This window comes from Artemia franciscana, chromosome 4, assembly GCF_032884065.1.
Source record: "Artemia franciscana chromosome 4, ASM3288406v1, whole genome shotgun sequence".
NCBI classification, from domain to species: domain Eukaryota; kingdom Metazoa; phylum Arthropoda; class Branchiopoda; order Anostraca; family Artemiidae; genus Artemia; species Artemia franciscana.
The window spans coordinates 62,351,630-62,369,161 of NC_088866.1; the positions used below are offsets into that span (position 1 = coordinate 62,351,630).

Below are 17,532 nucleotides of genomic sequence, written 5' to 3' on the forward strand. Positions count from 1 at the left end.
ACCATCACCTGACAAGTGGTTCGACTTGTAATCATCAGTTTCTTTTGCTCTCATCCTTTTAGCCTCCTCAACCAACATTGTTGATTGCAGCTACTTCTTTCTAGCTGTCGGGGAACATTTTGTTCTTGAGCATGGGCTTGCTGCATGTTGCGAGGACGTAGTCTTTGCAGCTTCGGACAGAGGCCCCTGGAAAACAAAACCGCCACTCAACACCATCTAGCCAATGGAGCAGTGTATTTCACCGACTGCTTGAGCTTCATCAATTCTTTCTGAAGGCTTTTGATTGTCGGGTAAATGCTACCTAAGAAACATTTTTCTTTCGGAAAATTTTTTTTCGAACAATTTTTGCCGAATCCTGAAATCCTATTACTTTTGAGTCTTGAAATTCCATTTTTAGAAAAATCCTTTTCTGTAAAAAAGTTCTTCAATTGAAGCAGAATGTACTTAGGAGAGTACTTGAATTACTTAAAATTTATTGGGACTTGAGAGCTTCAGTTATCTATTCATTTTACTTGAGTATTAAGTATTCCAGGGAGAATGTACTTAAATAAAACTCAAGTACCTTGATTTTGTATTTAAGCAGTACTTGAAGTACCCGTTACAACCTTTTACAATTTAAAAATTAAATTGATAACCGCATACAGCATCAACAATTGAAAACGTAATTACAGATTTTAAAAAATTTTAAGGATACAAATTTACTAAAGAAGTACTCACAAACATAAGATACTGATGCTATTTATGTCATAGTTTCGGCCCCACGCGACTTTTTCAAAGTCATCCAGGAAACAGTTAGCATCTATTTACATGACATAGTGCAAAAAGATATATTACATGATAACCTAACAGATAATGACCTAGTAAATAATACACTCACATCTTACAATTGTTCGCCTCCATTATTAGTGTTTCCCAGCTTAAGGAGGATTTTAAGGTCTAAATTCAAATGATTCAAAGGTCTAAACTCAGAAATAAATTCAAATATTCTACCAAGTAAGCTACCACAAATTTAAATACATTAAATTATTTACTTTTTTTTAACTTTAATGAATCAAAATTTATTCAGACTGTCAATCCACATTTAATTTTTTTCAGTAAATGGTAAATTATGTTTTGACTTTAAGAAGTCACGGGGAATGTCAGCCCTACTCATACTAATTTCTCCTCCTTTAGAGTGTGACTCGGTTATTTATTTTAATTTCTGTTCGTTTTGAGTTTTCTTTATTTATATGGTGATTTGTGGTAGTTTTACACTTGGAAAATTATTGGAGTTTATTTCTGCTCAGTTTTGATTAGATACTTTATTACTTTTCTTTGAAAAATTTATTTGGACGAATTTTTTAAAAATTAATTTCTTTTCGTTTTTTATTGACATAGTCTTGTTTATGGAAAATTTATTGGATAATTAAAGAGCATTGGAGGCGAAAGGGAGAAAGGGTTGCCCTTCAATCACTTTTGACTTTTTGAAGTCAAAAAAGGGCACTAGAACCTTTAATATCTAATTGAATATGGCTCATTACTTTTCATTGGAAAAATACTTTTTTGGAAAGTTTTTCAGTTCATCTCATGTAAAGGTTGGTTTGACATTGATGAATTTCAAAGTTGTAAAAAAGATTTTGTTGCTAAATATGTTTTTTTTTTTTTAATACTTCAAAAATGAATTATTTCACAACGTTGAAGTAATATAAGAGAAAAAATTAGGAAGTGAATTTTGGGAAAGATAGAATCTTCTATCCATCTAGAAAAGTGAGTGGTGAGAAGGCAAGCAATTTATGTCTATAGGTAGAATGTGCTAAGATAAGATAGCTAGTAAATGAAAATATATGTAAAAAAAGGGGATGTGACGGGAAACAATTTTGGAACCACAAGAATAAAGGCCATTCAGTGGTTATTGAGAAGGAAATTTTTAAATAATCTCAAAAAATCACAAATAACCGCTTATCTGATTCTTAAAAGCACATTGCTTCAGCTTATTCTTTTCATAGAGATTTGATTTACTATTAATCCGGGTCATTCATTACTTGTAATTCACAACAAAATAACATTTTAATAACAATAATATTTTACTGTGAAGAAGAGGTCTGCTATTCAGGAGAAATTGTGTGATTCACCCCCCCCCCCTCCATAAAATGCTCAGTTGATTTATTTCGTAAACGTTTTTGTTTTGAAGAAAACGCCTAATGACGCAGTGCTAATCACCAGAAGATCTATCAAGTAGATAGCTTGATTTACCTAGCTCTTATTATTAATAAAGATTGTAGGTTCAGCGAAGATGTTAAAAGTAGAGTAGTCAAGGACGAGGGTCTTTTTGCAGAAGAAGGGGAAGATAGTCTGCGAACAAAGATTAGAATATTGGAAGCTACATGATGACAGTGGTGAAGTATGTTTCTGAAAAATGGGCGCTCTGAAAGACGGAGGTGGATTTATTAGATGTTTTCCATAGAAATTGTCTACGGATTGTTTTGGGTACCCGTCTTACCGACCACATTTCAAAGGTGTACGAAAAATGTAGTTCGAAAAGCAGGACATCACTTTCTAGGGCTATAATAATAGAAAGGTTGAGACGGCTTGAACGCGTTCAGATGAAGGATGACAGACTGACACAGATCTTCATTTTTGGTTAATCACCTAAGGCCAAATGAAAATTAGGTCACCCCCAAACAGAATGAGAAAAGATCTTAAGGAAAGATTTAAGAGGTATTGACACTTATTGGAAGGGTGTAAATAGGGATATTTTAAATAGGATGGGGTGGAGGAGGATTGTAGGTGGCTCTCCGGTAGTTTGGTGCAGCAGTGAGTTGCTAGTAGTAGTATTACAGATGTGTTTTACAGTAGGCAAGGGAGCTCTCAGAACGACAAGAGAAAGACCCCTCGGAATTTAGAGAAGTTCGTGTTAAATTTGTCAGGAATTCTGATATTGTGTACCATGAATAGCACTCCATTTCTCAGACCTGTGACATTTATGAGCATTTGACATCATTAAAGGTGTTCGTTAAGGATTTACTCTTAGTCCTATCATGTTCAATGCTGCGATTTAATCTTTAACTAGAGATGTTCAACGGATGTTTTTTGGAGGGCTTGGATCTAAGTTGTATTTCCCGTGTGGATGACTTGTTACCTCTAAGCAGTAAGCTAAAGGGTCTAATAGAGGATCTTTCGGCTTCGTGTGGCCTTATAAAGAAAAATAGGACTATGGGTCAACAAGCAGAGAACAGAATTTATTGTTTTTAACTATGTTAGATCAAAAATACCAATCTTGTCCTTGACGGTATTTGAATTCAGTAGTCCAAGCTCCTGAATATCTTGGTATTACCTACTGTCAGACATCTTGGTCAACTTGAGGGTTGTTGAGGGAACCAGTGTGTAAATTAAGCCAGTCAGCAAAGAGAGAAGCTATCAAATGCAAAGGGTCATTCAATCACTTTGTAATGTCGAAAATATTCAATTTCGTCATCTATTCTGTCATATGGTACATGTCATGGTACATATGGGAAATGTTGTCCCTCCGAGAGAGAGAGAGAGAGAGAGAGAGAGAGAGAGAGAGAGAGAGAGAGAGAGAGAGAGAGAGAGAGAGAGAGAGAGAGAGAGAGTTGAAAACCATAAAAGAAAGATGGTGGGTAAAATGAAAGCGTGGGATTAATCATGTGTCTTCTTGGATTATTCTGTCCCTCCTCCCCCCCTACGTTGTTTGTGGGTGTATTTATTGAAAGTGTTAATTTTCAGTATTTCCACTGAAGAGAAAGAAAAAATGACAAATTTGCCCTCTTTCTAGGTTCTAAAAAACACTTTGCTCCCCTCCCTCTTATTTTCTGGAATTGACACCTCTGTAGTGTTTGACTGGTGTTGTGGACAATTAGAGACAAAATACGCGTAGAATCAAAATATAACAACCAAGAAATGATCTACTACAGTGATACTGGCTTCAACTCTTAAACCATTGAACCCGTCTTTATGCTTAGAACTCCTTACGCTATACCGGTTTAGGAATCACAAAGGTAAAGGGGAGAGCTAGCATATCTGTGTGCTTATCAATCAATACCGCAGACAGACCTTCTAGTTTTTCTAAAGTTGTTCAATGATTGTACATATTTCCTTGACATTAATTTTAAAATTTATTTCAACAGATTGTTTATTGTCTTTTTTCCCAAGTATCATTATTTCAGATAGTGGATTCGATTATGGCGCTGTTTCGAGTGGATTTTAGTGGACGTGGTGAACTCTCAGAACGACAACAGAAATTGGCCCAAATGCTTTCCCGGCTTCAGAAGATTTCAGAAGAGTACAATGTTGCTGTTTTCATTACCAACCAAATGACATCCGATCCTGGTGCCACTCTTACCTTCCAAGTACCATCCTTTTTTTTACCTTAAAATGTTAATCGTAAACTTTTTTGTGAAAGTAGAGAGTAGTCACATAGCAAGCATTCCATATTCAGAAGATTATAAGCCTTAGGGGTTGCTGACATCCTGTCACCTGGTGCATATCTCGGAGCATCACGTGTTCCGCACACTTTCACCAGGCTTGGCTCACTCCCTGAAACGCTTGGCACAGCTCAGCCACCCTCGTCCAAGCTTCTTCGTTGACAGAGGTGTCTAGGGAAAATGTCCTTTGATAGTTGTTCATAAAAAAAAAAAGAAATAACATATGAGTATGCTATTACGCATGTTTTCAAGTTTGATTCTTTAAAAACCTCCTAAGCTACACTGCTGTCCAGAGGAGGGTCTCCCTTCTTGGCAATAGTGCCTTATGTGTGGAATAATACCATTCCAACATATTTTTTTTCAATCTGTTTTTAACAAACTCAAATGGCGTCCATGGAACATCGTTTTCCCGTTTTCCCATCGTTAAGCATTAGAAGTAGGATGAAAAAAAAAATGCCTTATCTAAATGTGCCCCTCTAGATTCTACAAATACCTTTGGGGTATTTCAATTTTAAAATGCCTTTTTAATGTTTTCATTAAGAAAATGGGAAAAAAGATAAGGTTTCCTCCCCTAAACTTTTGTGCAATGACGTCATCAAACAGTTCGGGTTAACGAACTGTAAATAAGGACTGACAGAGTTCGATAGTAGCCAAAAGTAAAAAAAAAAAAAACAGAATTTAGATATAACGACATATATCAAAAGAATTGCCTGATTATGTAGATTTGAAATATATAAATCAAACAGTTCGTGGGAACAATCAGTAAGCGAGGAGCGATGCGGCTCAATAGTGACCGAAATTCCAAGAAGCAGAGTCTTGATAACAGTGGATATATCAAAACAATCAAATTTTGATGTTTATGCAAAATATATAAAATCGATCGAATTTAATGGTACCCAGCAAAAGCTACGAGCCAGATAAACTTTGCCCAATTTTTGAAAAAGAGGAAAAATCCCCCCCCCAAGAAAAAAAATCAAGTGATCTTAATGAAAATCACTCCATCAGATTCAGTATACTAGAAAACACTACTGTAGAGGTTTCAAGCTTTTTTATAACAGAAATGTGGAAATTTGCATTCTTGCCAAAAGAAAGATAACAGATACATGTTTATTTGTTGTTTTCTTTACAGGGGTGATCATATCGAACCAGTGATCGTAAAAGATCGGGAGAGGTCTCACTTGATCGGAATCAAAAGTTCTAATTCCCTTTTTGACTGACCAAAAACATTGGAAGGTAGCGAACCCCTTTCCCCTGCTCATTTCCCCCCAAAGTCACAGATCAAAATTTCGAGATAACCATTTTATTCAGCATAGTCGAAAAATCTGATAACTTTGTCTTTGAAGATGACATAACTCTCAAAGCTCCCGCTGGAAGGGCTGCAAGTTATTCTAGTTAAACCGCCTTTGCGATTCAGGAGTCATTCTTAAAGAATTGAAACAAAATTCAAACTTTAGCATAAAAAGAGAGGTATTGAGGAGGGTTGTCCCCCCTCATATATGTAATAATTTTGGTTCGTCTTAAGTTGTAATGCCTTACTTTCAATAGAAAAAATTGTTTTTTTTTTTACTTTAATTTCTTTAAGTTTACGTTAAACATCAAAGATCACGATCCCGAGAAAATTTTCCGGATTTTTGGAAAAGGTGAAATCCCTATAAACGTCAAAGAGCCTTAATAAAAATCACACCATCAGATTCGGTGCATCAGAGAACCCTATTGTAGTGGTTTCAAGCTTCTATCTGCAAAAATGTGGAATTTCGTGTTTCTTGGGAAAAGGAAGATCACGGATGCGTGTTTGTTTTTTTTTGTTTTTTTCCATGGGTGAAAGTATCGACCCAGTGGTTTTAGTATATCTGTAGAGGGCTCATTTGAACCGAAATTAAAAGTTCTCTTGCCCTTTTTTAAGTAACCAAAAAGCTTGGAGGGTAACTAGGCCCCCTCACACGCCCATTTTTTTCCACTTTCGTTCCCACCAAATTTTTAGTTACCCATTTTGTTCAATATAGTTGAAAGGTCTAATAAATATGCCTTTGTAAATAACATTACCCTGCATGGTCCCTGGGGACAGGTCTTTAAGTTTTAAAAATTACAAAAGGTATTGAGTAGTGGGCAACTCTTCATATACAGAATAAATTCTGTTCTTTTGAGTTTTAATGTTGCTCCTTACTTTCAAACAAACAGCTTATTTTTGTTATTTAATATCGATTAAGACACAGTTTGAGTGGCTTTGAAATACGGTTTTTTCAATGCTTATAGCTTTAGAGTTGGATTTACTAACCAACACCCATGGGAGACAATTTTTTTCGTTAGAAAAGTATCAGGTTTTTCTAGATATTGTATTACTCTTTCTTTACATTTTAATTTTCTCGACATGTCGTCAAATCCCTGCATTCCCTTTCTTCTGACGTCCAGTTAAAAAACCTTAGTGTTTAAACGTAAACAGCAAGAGAAATATCATTAGATGAGAATAGCAATTAATTGTATTTAAACAGACTGTATTCTCGTTCACATGCAATTACTGTTTTCTTCGAGTATATATATTTTAAGTAATGATTCTTTTTGTTCTGCGAAGAAAAGGATAAAACACAATTACCGTAATCCAAACATCAGTTAAAGTTTACATTTTCGCACCACGCTTAGTTGACGATTAGCTCTGTATTAGTGTCGCTTTCTCTTGTTTGTTTTCTAACCTAAAAATTTTGAAGGTTGACTTCTCAGATCCTTGTCCTCAAAAAGCATACCGGTACAAAACTTTAGGAGAAATACATCGGAAGTGGGAAGTAGGAGTAGACCTGGAAAGTGGGTCAAAAATGTGAGAAGAAAGGAACTATCCCTATTTTCCACGAACCATTGTCCGCATACATGATCAAGACGGTATTGGCGGACACCCTTATGGTTAAGATTGCAGGAAGTGGAAAATAAAATGTATATATTTATAAATTCATGTACTAATATTTCTAAAAATTGAAGTCAATTACTTTAAAAGGTGCATTTCACATATTTAAACGAAATATCCAGCATTTTACACCTTTTCCCGGCATTGATTAACAAAATAATGGGAAGTAGGAAGCAGGACTAAGTCTGGAAAGTGGGCCAGTAAAAGTAAGCAGAAAATTTTTTTCCCCGACCCAGTGTGCGCATGCATAATCAAGGTGGTTCTGGCCGAAACCCTTATGGTTAAGATTCTAGGAAACAGGAAATGTTTGTCTGAAACGAGTTTTAATTTCTCTAAAAGGTACATTTTACCTGTTTAAACAAATTAGGGCTGCGAGTTGTGAACTTTGCCCATTGTATGCGTATAATATTATTTGGAAATATACAGACGTTTTCAGGGGGATTTTTCTCGTGGCGATGGGGGGGAGGGAGAAGGTTATGTGGGAGGATATTTTTATGGAGGAAATTTTTCATGGAGGAAGGGAATATTCCATAAAGGAGGTGCCGGATTTTCCAGCATTATTAAAAAAAGAAATTAAATAAAAAAAAAGTTTTTTCAACTGAAAGTAAGTGTCAACATTAAAACTTAAAACAAACAGAAATTAATTCGTATAGGAGGTGGTTCGCCCTCTCGTCAATGCCTCACTCTATACGCTAAAGTTTTTTTTAGTACTTTTAAGTATTTTAGTACTTTATTCTAATTAAATTTTTAGTATTTTATTCTAATTAACCCTATGTGTTTCAGGGGTCATTGTTAAAGAATTTGACCAAAATTCGAACTTTAACTTAAAGAGCGAGGTATTGACGAGGGATTAACCCCCTCATATACGCAATAGTTTCTGTTTGTTTTAAGTTTTAACGTTGCTCTCTACTTTCAGTTGGATTTTTTTTATTGTTTAATTTCTCGATGAAGCAGAAGAGGGTATCATTCTGTTGACCCTCTAAAGATTAATTTTTAAAATTACCACCCTCAAATCTGGCATGTATACCAAATTATACAAGTTTGTACAGGCACGAAATTGGCGACTTGATACATAAGAAATCATAGGGAGAATTATACTTATTTCTGGCATATAAGGTGGATTAAGCCTGTTTATATGTTAGTGTATAAAAAGAAAATGTGTGAGAATGTGATCTTTTAAAGAGACGACATCATATTCCATACTTTTTTATTCTTATTTTTTAATTCTTAACTTTAATTTAATCTCTTTTCACAGGCTGATCCTAAGAAGCCGATTGGTGGAAACATCATAGCCCATGCTTCGACGGTTCGTATTGCTCTAAGGAAAGGAAGAGGAGAAACTCGTATTGCCAAAATTTATGACAGGTAATTTTAGGGGGAAATCACCCTATTGGGTTGGACGTGGCAACCAAACGCTGCAGTTCATTTTCCTTTCAAAAAATCTGCAATTTTTTCCCTTGCTTGATTTTGTTTGTCACATGAAGAAAGGAGTCAGGAAGGGTTTCTGAAAGGCATCTTAGCCTCTTTTAGGATCCTTGAAGGGGATCCTGAAAAAAGAAATGTTTGTTCATTGGCAGAATTTTCAAAAGTTCTGCTGCAAAGGAAATGTTTTTTTTTGCAATTTAAAAAAAAAAACTTTTTTTTCAATTGAAGTTTTCGTACATGAAATGTAGTTGAATAGCATAAAGACATTAAGTTTAGTGATACGCTAAAAAAAAAAAATTAAAGTTTTGGAAAGGTTGCATATTAAACAGGGGCGTAATTTTTTCAAAATCCTGATGGTGGAGGGGGGGGGCAAAGTTGGACCCAATTTCCAAAATCAAGTGAAATGATGGTAAAGACCGGAAAATGAGCCATTTGATACCATAAAAATACTATATAGTACTATCAAAGTACTATAAAGATACTATACTAAAGAAAATTGAGCTGTTTCTGTTGATGCTTAAATTATGCAGACTTACCTGTTGTTGCAGTACCTGCAGGCATCTTCTGCCACACCTGGCACTTGCCCCAAAATTTGGAATTGATCCACCTTGGAAATTTCTCTTTCGAACTATTAACCTTTTTGCACAAGTTTTTAAATGTTAGAAATACCTAAAGATAAACTCCCGTTTTCGAGATCCAAAAGATAGAAATCGTGGTTATTATATAAATTGGATTGCTTAGGCAATGGTGAAAGATAATGATTGATAGCTGATGGATTCTACCATTTGTGCATGAGGACCACTATTATGCTAATCCACTAATTAATTTTCATTTCAAAAATCCTAACCCTTTAGATGCAAAAATCCTGAATATAATTTAAAAACTTGATTTTTACGTAACCAGAACGTCATCTATTTTGCTCAAAACAACTTTCTTATGAACATTTTTGGTAATAGTTATGCTAATCGTATCCTAGTGTCAAAGCAATAAATTTAAAGCATGTGTATTTTATTTTCTTAACAATTGGTTTTATGAAAATTTACGCACATTTTGGGGGCTATCAGAAGATGCACTAAATTAAATAGTTTTGCATTATCAGAAACTTCTCAGATGTCTCTGTTCCCCGGTCTCAGCCGAATAGCATTTAAGCATCTTGAGTTGCAATCAAATTTAGTATCTTTGTACAGTTTACCATTTCAAATTGACAGTTACAAAATGAACGTTACAGTTTTACGTTTAATGTCACAGTGAACCAGTGTTTCTACTTTCTCATTTTTTAAATCCCTAATAAAGAGCTGAAAAATCCCTAGAAATCCCCATCTTCAGTTCCAAAATCCCTAACAATCTCCCATCTTCTAATTACTCCCTGAACCGCTTCTCCCTATCTCATTTTACCCGTACCATTGAAAGGTAACATATTTTGGCTTCTTAGATTGAAGTCTAGCTATCACTACCATAATAGAATGTCTTGTCATGCCGTTTAAAGTGCTTTTTAATCATCAGCTAAATACAAATAGCTTCAAATATACTTCAAATAATATTAAGCAAATAGAAAAGAAAATGTAATACTGTAATGTAGATTACAGTACAAGATGTTTAATACTGTTCAATCGTAACTTGTAAAACGTAATCAGACCATATCTTCCTCTGATGTTTCTTCAACATTTTTGTGTGCTGGCAGAAGCTTTCACCGTTCTCATGTGGTGAAGTAACTGATCAACTTCACATTCCACACTTTCTTGAGCCCCTTTCATTCCATATTTTGTTTTTAGAATCCCTCGCAAAGTTTATGTTTTCAATTTATTCTGACGGTCAGTGTTTACTGCTTTTACAACACTGAAAAACCTCTCGACATTGATATTTAAAAATGGAACAGTGGAAATAAATAATACTACAAGTTTCAGGTTAGGATACAAATTCTGTTCCGGCAGCATTTTTTTTTTCATCAATACCAAACACCAACAGGTCACGGCATCCATTGTTTTGACGTTTTCAATATCGATGAGGCTCTGCCTCCTCCATTCCTGATCGTTTTTGGTTCCGTCCCATGGGATATGTCCCTACTTCCTAATAAAAGGTAGCAGAGAGGCAGGCTGAAGTGATTGGGCTGACACTGAATCAGCCATTTCAGCATATTTGTAAATGTCGTCTTCGAAATGGAACCTTTTCTGTATCTGGCCTACTGCTTTGATATGGAACGCCTGTGCAGCTTTGAGAACTACTTTGATTGAATCAGGGGGGACGGCGGTATCTGACCTTAACGTACAGAGGGAATCTTGTCCGTTCGGACCCAAGTAAACGCTTTCAAGGGGAAGTTAAGACTTCCGATTGTTCACATCGATTTCTAAAGCACTAGTTGATTCCACATTGTCCTTCTGCAGGAAGTTCAATGCTGAGACCAATGTTTTAAGCTTTGTTAATACCCCAAAACTAGAAATATTTTGGTTTCAAGAGCTCAAATTGTGCTTAAATTTGAATTTGCGACAGAAGTGATTGTTATATTTATAAATAAAATAAAAAAAGATATCGAGTTGTATGTTCACTTTATTTGTAAGTCAAAAATATGAACAACAAAAAATTTACGAATTATAGTATAGAGCTGCATGATTTTCCCTTGGGTATGTAGGCTTGCCAAAGACACACAATCCATTTATTCCTACATGTGCCATTGTTTTTAAAAACAAGAGCTGAGAGCTCATATGGCACTTGTGACGAGGTCGGAAGAGCCAAGAGCCAAGAGCTCATTTGGCACTTGTGAGAAGGTCAGAACCTAAAATTAGACTCGGTACTAGAGTTATCGAATTTGCTGTACTTTGTTTATTGGCAATTATTATAAAGATAAACTTGAAAATACAGTGTCTCTGTAGTCTCTTCTTGTTCGGTGTTATGATTAACGTAGCTACACTTCTTGAGTGTGTTAGGTATAATACATAAGCACCAGTAATTTTCTTTCAAAAGGCCACAGACTAATAGAACCAATTTTCTTTGTTTTTTAAGTTAATCATCCCCCCCCTAAAAAACGAACCAAGAGCCTGTGTATGTACCTGCACTCCTTTGAGTCTGCAAGGCTATCGAAATATTCAACACCCGACTTTAGAATAATATCAAAAATGATTACCTTGCCCTTTTGAATTATCGATACTGTTCTTTATAGGTAGGAATTTTTCCATACATTTCAGTTACAATTTTATCCTTATCTTTTGATATAGATTCTTTGAATGACCTGCTCATCAAATTCATGGAAAACGTTTTAAATACGTATTTAAATTGCGCATTTGAAAAGGAGGCCTTTGAAACAGGTGAGCAATAACTGGGGTCCGCGTTGTCTGTGCCCAAAGGACATGGAAACTAATTAAAAGTCAATAGCTAAGTTCATGAATGTAAAATCATCATTGATGACTGTCACAGTGTAAAAATATTTTCCCTTTACTGTGCTGACTGCATAGATGACTGGAACAGTTACATCCGCAGGACTTTGCTTCTTAGGGAATTCCAATTTCGTCAGCAATAGTTACAGCTTAGGGGTATAAGCCTAGAGAAGGAAACATGTGAAGAAAACATTTCATAATACGCACAATAGCTGTAGCTAACATCTTTTGCATGGATCCCCCCTATACTTTACCGCCAACCCACCTTCCCCTAAAAAGCAAATATATAGTCCAAATTATATAAAACCAATGCATTCTGTCACCCATCACTTGTTTTCTGGTTCTTCTTTTAAACAGTTAATTCAATTAATAAGTACAAGGTATGAAACAAGAGAGACACATTGGGATAATAGAGGGGAAATATATAATTTCGACTGTATATTTACACATTAAGGGGGGGGGGGGTAAAATATAGGGAGTTCCATGCAAAATCTGTTTGCTACAATTGTTATTCATATTGTATTCTTATCATGCTTCCTTCTCAAACAGGTTTCCTTCTTAACTCGTAAGTTAAAAATACCTCATTTTTCTAATCTTTCAGAATTAACCCTCGCCCCCAATCCCCCAAAGAGAGCGGATCCGTCCCGGTTATGTCAATCACGTATCTAGGACTTGTGCTTATTTTTCCCACCAAGTTTCATCCCGATCCCTCCATTATAAGCGTTTTCAAAATTTTAGGTCCCCCCTCAATTCCTCCCAATGCCACCGGATCCAGTCAGGATTAAAAATAAGAGCTCTGAGACACGATATACTTCCGAACTTCAAATTTCATTAAGATCCGATCACTCCTTCGTAAGTTAAAAATACCTCATTTTTCTAATTTGTGCAGAATTAACCCTCCCCAACTCCCCCAAAGAGAACGGATCCGTTGCGGTTATGTCAGTTGGGATTTAAAATAAGAGCTCTGAGACACGATATCCTTCCAATTTTCATTGAGATCCGATCACTCCTTCGTAAGTTACAAATACCTCATTTTTTCTATTTTTCAGAATTAACCCTAGCCCCCCAACTCCCCAAAACAGAGAAGATCCGTTCCGGTTATGTCAATTATGTATCTAGTACTTGTGCTTATTTTTCCCACCAAGTTTCATCCCGATCCCTCCACTCTAAGTGTTTTTCAAGTTTTAGGTTTCCCCCTCCCAACTCCCTGTCCCCGTCACCAGATCCGGTCGGGATTTAAAATAAGAGCTCTAAGACACGATATCCTTCTAAACATCAACTTTTATTGAGATCCGATCACCCGTTCGTAAGTTGAAAATACCTCATTTTCCTAATTTTTAAGAATTACTCCCCCCCCCAACTACCCCAAAGAGAGCGAATCAGTTCCGATTATGTCAATCATGTATCTGGGACTTGGGCTTATTTTTACCATCATGTTTCACCCCGATCCCTCCACTCTTTCCAAGATTTTAGGTTTCCCCCCTCCAACTCCCCCAATGTCATCAGATCCGGTCGGGATTTAAAATAAGATCTCTGAGACACAATATCATTCCAAACATCGAATTTCATTAAGATCCAATCACCCGCTCATAAGTTAAAAATTCTTCATTTTCTTCTATTTTTTCCGAATTAACCGGCCCCCCCACTCCCCCCAGATGGTCAAATCGGGAAAACGGCTATTTTTAATTTAATCTGGTCCGGTCTTTGATACGTTTGCCAAATTTCATCTTCCTAGCTTACCTGGAAGTGCCTAAAGTAGCAAAACCGGGACTTTAGGTTTCCCCCTCCAACTCCCCCCAATGTCATCAGATCCGGTCGGGATTTAAAATAAAAGCTCTGAGACACAATATCATTCCAAACATCAAATTTCATTAAGATCCAATTACCCGCTCATAAGTTAAAAATACTTCATTTTTTCTATTTTTTGCGAATTAACCGGCCCCCCACTCCCCCCATATGGTCAAATCGGGAAAACGACTATTTCTAATTTAATCTGGTCCGGTCCCTGATACGCTTGCCAAATTTCATCGTCCTAGCTTACCTGGAAGTGCCTAAAGTAGCAAAACCGGGACCGACAGACCGATAGACAGACAGGCCGACAGACAGACAGACCGACAGAATTGGCGATTGCTATATGTCACTTGGTTAATACCAAGTGCCATAAAAATCGCTGTCAGTTTGTTTATCTGTTAAAAACTAGGGTAATGACATGGTAAGAGAGGTGTTCGAATAGTTATAGCCTACCTCTATTATTCACGTCAGTACTTATAAAGCTGGCTACAAGTTCGAGTTCAAGTTTTTTTTGATTTTACACAAAAATCGTAAACATCATACAAGTACTATGGAGAAAAAGAATCGTACATGCAATGCTTGTCAAAAAAATTACTACAGTAAGAACAACTACGCACCCTATAAAACTACCAAAATATATTATAACTTTATTTATCTGACCTGTAAAAAAATGACATGCTATCTACCAAATAATCTTATGAAAAAAAAAACCTAAGAATGACAAACCATATGACTTCATTAATCGAGAACAGTCCAAGCTGAAATTATTGTTTGAAGCCCACATCAGCATGGAACTGTTGCTAGTTTGTTGCTTAGGACTCCTGTACATCTCAAAATCTGTATGGTGTTAAAAATTTTTAAGCAACTGAAGAAGTTCTTCCCTGTGATTCCAAGTTCAATTCGCAAGGAAACAAATCCTAAATCGAATTTTCTTGCTTCTCTGGTCAAGAAGATGATGATGATGAACAAATTAAAGGAAAACCCCCTAAAAGTCCATGGGAGAGGAAATATCCCCAAATCCCTAAAAAAAAAACTCTCGCCCCTAAAAGACTTAAAAAATCCCCATTTTAGGGGGGAAATCCCCATAGTGGAAACACTGCAGGGAACACACAATCAGTCATTTTGTTTCATCTAATTAAGGCTCCTTTAATGCCACCTGAGGCTATCTGAGGTGAAAGCTATCAAACACAACATGTAACTAACAGGAGGACGAAGTCTGAAAAACGCTATTTTTTTGCTTTTTGATGATTAATTGGGAATATTTTTAATGATCAGTAATTATGATTGTTCTTATTAATGAACGATAGTTCGCGATAGGATAGTCTTTGCTATCCTAGATACAGTAAGAAAGCATTTTTACATTGAAAGTGTTGTGTGAAAAAAAAGGACAAAAGACGACAAAAGGTGTAACCTATCTCATCGTATCCTGGATTCTTCCCAAGTCCTGGTATAAAAAAAAAGTTGACCTCCCCTCATCACTTTTATCACCCGCCCAGTCGTGATATATTCCTCCCCATGAAAGGGGCAATGGAACAAGCTCCCTTCCCAATATTGATCGGTGGGAAATTTTCCAAAAGGCTTTGTACTTTTGAAGTTCACTTCACCTTCTTCCATCCCCTTCCACGTAGATATACTGACCCTCCCCCCTAAAAGTGGACTAACAACTTTTAATAAGGTATAACCATCACTACTTTGTATTATTACCCTGTATTCCGATAATCGGTACTTTATAGATTTATTTCATTTTAATAACCTTTTATATCCATAGTTATTTTTTTCTTTCTATTTCGTTGTTGTAATTTTAAAATATTTTGGTTTTACTTTTACAATTTGTTCCTGAAGCTGTCTTGTCTTGATAAGCATGACGAGTCTTTTCGAAAAGTCTTGAAAATGGGAAAGCAGTGGCCTAATTTTTAATTATTATTGAAGGATAAAATAGATCTATTTCTGCCATCTGCAGTAGAAAGCCTTTTATGCTTCTCACAATGTTCAGAAGATCCATACACTATTGCTAACTATATGCATAAAATGTTTGTGTGTATACTGAATTGTATGTCCTGTAAAATTAGCTAAACCGGTCATGCTAGAAGCGTGAAAGTTAACTCAGAACAATTCTGGAGCCTTGTGAATGGAATAAACAGAACCGTTTAAAGGAGGGAAGGAAGGCAGCCGGTGTGACTGCCTCAGGCACCACGGCTGGGGGGCTGCCCACTTTGATCAAATATTTCACTTTGATTCGGCTTTTATGCTTACATTTGAGTCGGAAGAAGAATACTGTAATTAATTTTTCCTTGTCCATCCCCAGCCCTGTGAACTCTGGACGTTGACTATCAGAAATCAAAATACACTAAAAAAAATTGGGAATGTATATAAATACAGCAAGAATGAGAGGGTTAAAGGCTGGATCAGTGTCCTAGCCAAGATAGGCGAAAGGACCATTTCGATATGGAGCCCTTCAATAAATAATGCTCACTAAGAAAGAAAATAATTAATTTTGTTTTTTACCATTTAACGAAGTTTTCTCTTTAAAACCTGGAGTAAATAAAAGTCAAAGTATGCCCATTTACAAAAAAACTTACATCTTTAAATGCGAATATTATAACGAATTGCGAGTGAAATCTCGAAAATTCCATTTTTCAGTTTGATAATATTCATTATTCTTTACTTCCAGCCCAAATTTACCTGAGAGTGAAGCTACCTTTGCCATTACAAAATCTGGAATACAAGATGCAAAAGAATAGTTTTGAATACTTTATTGAATACTTTTTTTACCTTTTTACTTTTGCGGTCATTTACTTTTCAGTTCTTTTATATATTAAGTTATATTAAAGAAAAGTGTTTTTATTCACTAATGTTTAGTGACTAAAGTAGTTTTTATTTTTACCTTTAAGTCCCATGGTGGTGCAATGGGTTTGATCTTAGCTTGGTAATCCGGAACCAAGATTTCAAACTCAACTGCAGCAAAAAACTACGGGGCTCCCAATTTTTTTCCATTGAAGATTATGCAAAAGTACCTCTAAAGAAGAAAAAGAAGACCTTTAGATGGCTTACTTTGTTTAAAAGTGACACAGTGGTTGTGGTAGCTGAAAAGACGGCAATATTTCATAAATTCTTTGATTTCGTATTAATTATATACATTAATTATAGATTTCACCTGATTTACACATATTTCATACGAATACTCCCATGTTAGTAGCGAGAATCTGTTGAGGGGTCAGAGGTAACTTAGTTTCGTCAATAAGACATTTCCAAATACTTGTTTCATTCTGCTTTAAGCATGGTGCAACATCCCTGCCCTTCTGCCCTTAAGAATTAACGAACCGAGGGGGCCGGAGATCCTACGACCTAATAAGTGCTTCTAGGTTTGATTCACACCAAATCAGGACTTAGCTCACTTTTGCACTGAATCAGGGCTTAACTTGTTTTTCAAGTGGAAGCACTAGTTTAATTTGATATCCATAGATTTCTCACCGATTCTCCTGACAAACTCCATGAGAAAAGCTATGGGATATTCAAGTAATGAAGGTCAACTTGTTTTTAATCTGTTAACCTTTTCTTTCTGTAAGCTTAGCTGGGCTTTCGTTCGAACATTTAGGCTTTAGATATCTGCTTTTTATCTTACAAACTAATATCA

General features: G+C 35.9%; 1 protein-coding gene across 1 annotated transcript in view; it reads left to right on the top strand.

Annotated features, from left to right (window-relative positions):
• LOC136026698 (meiotic recombination protein DMC1/LIM15 homolog) overlaps window positions 1-16,746 on the top strand; it is a 44,695-nt gene extending 27,949 nt beyond the window's left edge. The window contains exons 6-8 of the mRNA XM_065703448.1: window positions 4,164-4,346; window positions 8,570-8,679; window positions 16,570-16,746. Coding sequence (XP_065559520.1) covers window positions 4,164-4,346; window positions 8,570-8,679; window positions 16,570-16,639 — 363 coding nt within the window. The 3' untranslated portion in view covers window positions 16,640-16,746. The remainder of the gene's footprint in view (window positions 1-4,163; window positions 4,347-8,569; window positions 8,680-16,569) is intronic.
• Window positions 16,747-17,532: the final 786 nt, after the last annotated feature.